Source organism: Zootoca vivipara, chromosome 8 (genome assembly GCF_965207765.1).
Source record: "Zootoca vivipara chromosome 8, rZooViv2.hap1.1, whole genome shotgun sequence".
NCBI classification, from domain to species: domain Eukaryota; kingdom Metazoa; phylum Chordata; class Lepidosauria; order Squamata; family Lacertidae; genus Zootoca; species Zootoca vivipara.
The window spans coordinates 84,597,160-84,605,558 of record NC_142591.1 but is presented as its reverse complement, the minus strand read 5'-3'; the positions used below and the strand labels follow the sequence as shown (position 1 = coordinate 84,605,558).

Sequence of the window (8,399 nt, the reverse complement as noted above, 5' to 3'; positions counted from 1 at the left end):
CTCTGGGGCTTTCCCTCCACCCGCCCCACAGCCAGCCAGGGAGAAGGGAGACGGCACCGGGCGACGGCGGGCAGTGGGGCAGGCTGGCCAGCTGCCCTGCTTCTAGGGGGGGCAACTGCCCCCTCCTGCCCCCCTGCCTACGCCCATGAACTATTTGCAGTCTGAAGTGCTACAGACCATTCACAAGTGAGTTTACTCCCCCAATCCTATCGGGAAACTTTGCTAGAGGGAAGTGCATCCCAAATATTTTAGAGCTTAGAGCTGCAACATCTAGGTATGATGATTTGCTTCCTAGGCTGTTGGGAGTTTTTAGAAGACCATGTTTCAAAAATCCATTTTTGAGAGAGCTCTGTCGCTAGACCACATGAGGATGCTCACTCACAAGGTGAGCAGCAGGTAAGATAATCTCTGCTCAAGTGAAAGGTACTCCTGTCTGTCAACATCACTCAGAAGTGGCATTTAACTTGATTGCACAATTCCCAGCTTTTGAGCTTGCAAAGGGTTGGTGAACAGCCCTGCTTGTAATAGAAAACTGGGACACCATCAGCCAAAATCTATTTAAATATTGTATGATCAAAAATCTATGGGGCTGTCATATGGATGATGCAATAAGCCTGTTTCCTCCTGCTCTGGAGGGTAGGACTCAAATGAATGGATTTAAATCATAATAAAGGAGATTTCAACTTAAATACGAGGAAGAACTTTCTGACAGAGCTGTTTGATAGTGGAATGGACGATCTCGGGAGGTGATGGACTTTTCTTCGTTGGAGGTTTTCAAACAGATGGGTTCTTTAGCTGTGATTCCTGCATTGAAGAGGGTTGGACTAGATGACCCCCAGGGTGCCTTCCAACTCTACAATTCTATTTTCTAATATTTGCTAGGACACCTGAAGAATAATCAAGCTGGCCGACATCTATGCCCTACACCAGAATGGGGTTTGGGTGTGCCCAGCAACTCCCACAATCCCTAATGAGTAACTCTAGAAAGACACCCACATTCGCAGAAGCAGAGACCCGTCCACGCCGTTCAACAGATCTATGCAGTGGTAGCGTCAGCTATGGTTCTGAATGTGACTTTAGTGGGAAAGAATCTAGATTTGGTTTCTCTTCTGTACAGCTACACACGCAGCCCTCTCCTCAGAGCCTGCTTCTGAGAAGGATGCAGGCAAGGCTGGCGAAAAGAGCCAAGGCCACTTGGACGTAACCCATCCTGAAGCCGGAGGCCCCGTTGACGTTGCAGAGGTCGCTGGTGCAGCAGGAAACATTCCTCCTTCCCACCTTGAAGTCGCTGAAGTAAGGATCGCAGGACGCGGTGCATTCTTTCGAGATGACGTTGAAAAGGCCCACGACACCTAGAAAGAAGATCGGCAGAGCAGGTCACGCCAGGGAGGGGAAAGTTGACATTCCACTGGCCTGTTGGCTCAGTGTGGTCTACTCTGATGGAGAGCAGCTTGGAGAACAGAAGAACGTTAGAAGAGTCTGCTGGATCTGGTTCAGAATCCTGTTCTCACCAAACAGTGGGAAACCTGCAAGCATAGGGTTGCCCCTCAAGTGGTTGAGCTTTTTTATTTGCAAAACCGCCAAATAAATGCAATTTTCCGATTGACTTGTCTAAGATCCAGGATAGAGCGCCGCCTTTTGGAAATCCCCCCGGATGTCAATTTGAAATCTTGGTAATGTCTGTGAAAATCTGGACGTATGGCAGCCCTATGCAAGCAGGATTGGACACCAAGAGTGTTCTCCTCTCCAGCCGCAGTTTCCGGCAACTGGTATTCGGAAGCATTGCTGCCTCCAACTTAAAATGAATAAAAATGATATTTTATATATATTTTTAAAAATTGCAAAATTAAGAATAGTGAAAATCAGAGGAAACAGAGAAAGAATTGCCTTTCTTGCCAATTTTGTATTAAAAAGGGGGCTTTTGAAAGCAGGATTTCTTAACAGTTTGGTTCCAATATTTGAGGAATTGAGGAAGGAATAAGAAAACCCAACAGAAGGAGGAAGGAGGACGCCTAAGAAATTGTCTTACCAATGACATCTGTTTTGCATACTTGTCCAATTCCATCACAGTTTTGTTGTCCTTTGCAGTTGTTGTTGTTGACCTGGGTGTTGCAGGTGTAACACTTCAGTGAACCAGCTATAAGAGAGGAAAACAGTTTAATGGGGGGAAGGAACAAGCAGAAGAAGTCTACCTTACAAGTGTGGCTGCACCTATACTTTCAAAATGCCTGCCTATTAATACCAAAACAAACCCCTGTGGTGCAATAAGAACCAATCACAACAATTCAAACACAACATGTAGGCTAATAGTTAGTAGAGAATATATAATCCAATAATAGGTAAAGGTAAAGGGGCCCCTGACCATCAGGTCCAGTCGTGTCCGACTCTGGGGTTGCGGCACTCATCTCGCTCTATAGTTTGTCCGCAGACAGCTTCCGGGTCATGTGGCCAGCATGACAAAGCTGCTTCTGGTGAACCAGAGCAGCGCACGGAAACGCTGTTTACTTTCCCGCTGGAGCGGTCCCTATTTATCTACTTGCACTTTAATGTGCTTTCGAACTGCTAGGTTGGCAGGAGCTGGGACCGAGCAACAGGAGCTCACCCCGATGCAGGGATTCGAACCGCCGACCTTCTGATCAGCAAGCCCTAGACTCTGTGGTTTAGCCCACAGTGCCACCTGAGTCCCATAATCCAATAATGGTATCATTCAAATTATAGGAATAAGCCAATCAAAGTTCACATGTACAATATAACAGAGTGGTAGCGAGGACGGTTCAATAAAACAGATGTCTAAGGACAGTCTCACAATAGTCTTTCAAAAGTTTTAACGGAAGACGTCTCAAAAGCTTCAAAACAACAGTGTCTCCGGAATGATACTACTATTTCGTAATAGTCTTCATCAGCCGATATTTTTCAACAGAATATGTAAGTAAGATTCATGCTAAGGATCACTGCTCACTAATAATACCAGGCAAGTGTCTTCAGTGTACAGTACTCTTTTTGAAACCTGCTAAAAACTTTTTTGTTTAGGCAAGTCCAGTGCTTTTTCTCTTTTTTTAAAAAAAAAAGTTTAGGGGTACTCTCACTTTCCTACTCATATTGAAATACTGCCCCTCAATGAGGTCAAACATAGATTCACAAAATGTTTAGGGGTTTGCGTCCCCCTGCGTCCCCCCCAGGAAAAAAAAAAGCACCGGGCAAGTCTACCAAAGGTTTAGGAAACTGCCGCAAGTTTTAAGCTGTTTTTAGTCTATTGTTATGTTAACTTTTCAGTCTTCAATTATTGTTGTTAATATTTCTTAATGATTGTTTTATGCTTTTTTTTGTAAGGTTACGGGTCAATCAACACCAGACAGCTGTCAGCTTCCATATCAGATATGTTAGTCATGTTGTGCGGATGCCTGATGATCGTCTTCCAAAGCAACTACTCTATTCCGAACTTAAAAATGGAAAGCGTCATGCTGGTGGTCAACAAAAGAGGTTAAAAGACTGTCTCAAGGCAAATCTAAAAAAATGTAGTATAAACACCGACAACTGGGAAACATTGGCCTGCGAGCGCTCCAGTTGGAGAACAACCAAAGGTGGCATGGGCTTTGAAGACACTCGAACTCAGGACGCAAGGGAGAAACGTGCTAAGAGGAAGGCACGCTTGGCAAATCCACACCGTGATCAACTCCTGCTTGGAAACCAATGTCCCCACTGTGGAAGGACGTGTGGATCCAGAATTTCCCTCCACAATCACTTACGGACTCACTGTTAAAACCGTGTTTATGGAAGACAATCTTACTCAGCTACGAGTGATCGCCAAAGAAAAAGCTGATATGTTAGAGAGAGTTCAAGAACAATCTTACATCCTCCCTGGCACCAATCAAGATCTCTTTAGTATTTATTAATGGATACATAGCCTATCAGTGTTCATGGTGCTTTGCGTGAGTACAAGAGGATAGGAGTGTGCCTTGACAATCTTATAATCAAAAAATAAACCAGGGAAAACAAAACAGTTAAGGGGAAGCAGGGGTAAATCAGTTGACATGTTCTTTGGCTTGACTCCTGTGTGTTAGGGCACAGGATGTCTCTGCCAAAATATGCACATTTTACAATGCAATTTTAAACCTAGTACACATAGGTCTGCAAACCAATTTCCCCCCATTGGAATGAATGTCTGAATATCACTTCCCTCTATACTATATCTGCGCTAGATCGTTGCCATGCTGTAATGACAGTCTGAGCCACCAGGAGGGGTAAGAGGCACAAGGGCTGAGCTGAGACTTGGAAGCAGGCCCTTGCAAGGATATGCCTCAGAGCTTGAATGGGTCACCTCGGGAGGAGGAAGAGGTGCGGCCATGACCAGCTAGAAGGGGGGCTCTCCTCCCTCTCTTACTCCTAGTACTGAGGAAGGCTGTTTCTGATAGGTTTTGTATGTGTGTGTGTGAGAGTGTGTGTGTGTGTGTGTGTGAGAGAGAGAGAGAGAGAGACAGACAGACAGACAGACAGACAGACAGACTGCAGACATCATTGTCCTTTAGGGAAAACTCTGGGTGGGAGAGAGGGTGGCCAGGGGGTGATGCTGGGGAAGATATCAGAACCCTTTGTGGGTTCAGAAGTTGAGGAGAAGAGATAAAATTGTCATTTTTGAGGGGAGCTATTGGTGAGAGAAAGGGAGGCCTGGGGTGGGGGTTGGGGGGAGAAATTGTGACATGTAGAGCAAGCAGGATAGCAGAATCCTCCCTCCCAAATTCCTGTATATATCCATTTTTATGCACACCTTACCCTAGTCTGGTTTTTTTTTAAAAAAACAACAACGTATTGTTTGGCTGGAGAGCTGCATTTCAAAATCTGGAGAAGTGCGGATTCTGAAGGACGGCTTGATTTCCGTCCACAGATTGTTTCAGAAAGTGCAAATTGGTAGTTAGGCTCTGCTTTCAATGTGAACCAAATTGAATTTCTGCCCCATCTCTGGTGCCAAGTATCTAATGCAGTAATTTCCAATGACAGTATCTTGCATGCCAAATATCAAAGACCGTAACATGCCAAATTCCATTGCACGCCAATGATAAAACTCTGGCAAATATTGACGTTTGAGGCATTTGTAAAATTCCCGTCTCAAATGTTTGATTAAGAGTCAAAGTTTCAGAGAATGCTCAGCGAATGTTAACAGGAAATAACCTAATAAGGGCTTTGGGAGCAAACTCGTTTAAGTTATTTTTTGGAGGTCTTTACCTTCCAAGTGCTAGAGACCAGAGTTTCAATCCTCACTTGGGCATTGTGAAGCTCACTGGGTGACCTTGGTGCCAATCCCTGTCTCCCAACCCAAATCACCTCACAGAGTTGCTGTGGGCATTAAATGGGGAGGTTGAGAATCATTTTTGCCACTTTGATCCCCTTTAGAGAGAAAAAAGATGGGATATAAATGCAATGCAGTCGATCGATCAATTGATCAATACATTTATTTATTGCATTTATATCCCACCTTTCCCTCCAAGGAGCTCAAGGTGGCATACGAGGTTCTCCCGCTCCTTATTTAATCCCTGCAACAACCCTGTGAGGTAGGTTAGGCAGAGAGGCAGTGACCGGCCCAAGGTCACCCAGTGAGCTTCATGGCAGAGTGAGGATTTGAATCCTGGTCTTCCAGGTGAGAGCTGGACCATAAAGAAGGCTGGTCACTGAAGAATTGATGCTTTTGAATTATGGTGCTGGAGGAGACTCTTGAGAGTCCCATGGAAGACTCCCTGGAAAAGACCCTGATGTTGGGAAAGATGGAGGGCACAAGGAGAAGGGGACGACAGAGGACGAGATGGTTGGACAGTGTTCTCGAAGCTACCAACATGAGTCTGACCAAACTGCGGGAGGCAGTGGAAGACAGGAGTGCCTGGCGTGCTCTGGTCCATGGGGTCATGAAGAGTCAGACACGACTAAACGACTAAACAACAACAACTCCCAGGTCTTAGTCCGAAGCTTTAACCACTCCACTCCACTCCACTGGCTCTGGTTGGCTTCTGAAGGATGAAGTGAGGTTTTGACAGCTCACACCCTGGTGGAGCTGAGTTTCCTAGAAGAAATACGCCCAGAATGCAGAAAGACCACCTGAAAGACTTACTCAGCTGGATGAAGAAGCTCCCAGCCACCACAAAGATCAGAAGGGCCTTCATCGCTGGTGGATGTCTTCGCTGCACGGGGAACGGAACATCCTCACTTCTTGGGGCTGCTTTATATACTCTGAAAAGTAACTGTTGGCCCATATGAGACTGGGAGGATCATGTCCAGCTTCTGGCAGGACCAATGGGGCTTCTTCTCACCAGGAATGTGAGGTTATCAGCAACCCTCCTCTTCAGACAGAAGTTCCCCTGCCTGTCCCTGCAGTGCCCTTAGGCAAGTCAGAGCACAGCAGTGGAACTAAGCAGATGAAAAATGAGGTGGGCATAGGGTGTGGTGGGTATTTTGGGGGGCAAATGGTCCCCTCCCTCCTTGATCAGGGCGGGTGAGATTTCTCCTGCTCACATGTCTAAGCGATGACACTCGCTTTATCCACCCAGACCGGCATACCTTGGTCTGTTGGCTTTCATATATGCCCATTATGAGCCGCCAAATTCGATCTGGGATTAGGGTTGGAGGATCCTCGAGGGCATCTAAGTCATAAGAGGTTAAGCTTTATCTATACCTGAAAGAAATTTCCACACCTTAAGACACCTTAAAGCAGTGCAAAGTCCACAAGCCTTGCTGCTAGCATGCTACCATCAGGAGTTGGTATCCAAAGGAGCCAGAGGAAGAGCTGGTTGGACCCAAGAGGAGGACTGCATACAGTCATAGGACGGTAGAGTCCTATGCAATGCCCCTGCAATGCCCAGATGAAGACTCCCAGCCACAAACCATGTGGAATCACGGCGTGTTTGCCACGATGCCACACACACTGAAAAAGCCACAGGTCAACTGCTGCAGAATGGCTATTTCCCGAGTTTCTTTTTCTCCTTTAAAGAAATCAACTTTATAGTAGTGGTACCTTGGTTGTCGAACGTCTCAGAAACCAAACGTTTTGGTTTTCGAATGCTGAAAACCCGGAAGTAAATGCTTCTGTTTTCGAACGTGCCCCGGAAGTCGAATGACTTCTGCTGAAGTCCCCCCCCCAATTTTCTCCACTGAATTTGCAGACCACCCTTTGCGCCTCGGTTTTTGAACGTTTCAGAAGTTGAATGGTCTTCTGGAATTGATTACGTTTGAAAACCGAGGTAACGTTTCAGAAGTTGAATGGTCTTCTGGAATCGATTACGTTTGAAAACCGAGGTACCATTGTACTTAAGGTTGTGGAAATATGATTGGAATTGCGCTGAAATCTTAGAAACAAAGAGTGTTTCTAAACTATGGAACTCGCTCCTGCAGGAGGCAAAAATCGCCACCAACTTACACGGCTTTAAAAGACAAATTCCAGGGAGCGATGGGCTATCAATGGCTGCTAGTAGTGATGGCTAGCATGCTCTGACTTCTCAGTAAATGCTTGTGAATCCCAGTTGCTGGAAATCACAGGGAGGGAGAGGGCTTTTGTGCTTGAATCCTGCTTGTGGGTTTCCCAATAGAGGCATCTGCTTGGGCCCTGTGAGAACAGGAGATTGGACTAGATGAGCCATTGGCCTGATCCAGCAAGCTCTTTTATGTTCTTAAGCAATGCTATAACAACATAAGAACTGTCTGTAGCAGATGAGACCAAGACATGTTTGTTCAGACTCTACATAGTTTGGCGTAAGGTTGTTGTTGTTGTTGTTGTTGTTGTTGTTGTTGTTGTTTTAATCTCTCTGTTACTCTAGCATTCAGTGCAGTTCTATGCAGGTCTACTCATGTCCCCAGCTTTTTATGATCATTGAGGTTACCCATAGAAGCTGAATGAATGTTGGAAATTCGGCGAGCAAATAATGTGAAACGAGTGAAATTATGTGTATTTGCTCAATTTGCATGTGTTACGGAGATCCGTTCTTTCTTGCGGCCAAATTTGGGTCTCCCTTGGTGAAGGATTTTGACAACATTCTAAGCTCATAGCTGTAAACACCACTTTGGCTTTCACAGAGTCAACATTTATGCAATGCAAACGGTAATAGAGGCAGTAATAGTCCTTGTGTTTCAGCTACTCTTGTGTGTGGCTCTACTGATGACAGTAGACCTGTGTGGATAAGCTATAATCATCAACAGCATCAATTGCCATAGCCTATTTCAAATCTCTACCCACCCATTACGCTTTGCAACAGAGCCCTGTAAATTTGGCAACGTTGCGCCCATTTTAGAGATGGAAGGCTGAGCCTTGTGAGCGTGTAGTTGAGGTAAGATTTGAACTGGGAGTTTCCTGAACTCACACCCAGACCTGGAGGTTGCTGCAGCTGCCTGTAACTCAGAACAGCAATGCAGAGAGAACAGGA

At 45.6% G+C, this 8,399-nt stretch overlaps 1 protein-coding gene across 1 annotated transcript; it reads right to left on the bottom strand.

Annotated features, from left to right (window-relative positions):
- Window positions 1-307: 307 nt before the first annotated feature.
- Window positions 308-6,149, bottom strand: LOC118089828 (prostate stem cell antigen). Its single transcript, XM_035124820.2, has 3 exons — window positions 6,098-6,149; window positions 2,030-2,137; window positions 308-1,352 (listed from the first exon to the last, which is right to left on the bottom strand). The coding sequence occupies exons 1-3, from the start codon at window positions 6,147-6,149 to the stop codon at window positions 1,138-1,140; spliced, it is 375 nt and encodes a 124-aa protein (XP_034980711.1). The 3' UTR covers window positions 308-1,137.
- Window positions 6,150-8,399: the final 2,250 nt, after the last annotated feature.

What these genes read in the sequence shown, in the direction of transcription:
- LOC118089828 (XM_035124820.2), bottom strand. Translation starts at nt 6,149, where the DNA reads ATGAAGGCCCTTCTGATCTTTGTGGTGGCTGGGAGCTTCTTCATCCAG. An exon ending in GAGCTTCTTCATCCAGCTGA is followed by an intron (nt 2,138 to 6,097) that starts GTAAGTCTTTCA and finishes CCTCTCTTATAG; the next exon opens with CTGGTTCACTGAAGTGTTAC. An exon ending in ATGCAAAACAGATGTCATTG is followed by an intron (nt 1,353 to 2,029) that starts GTAAGACAATTT and finishes TCTTCTTTCTAG; the next exon opens with GTGTCGTGGGCCTTTTCAAC.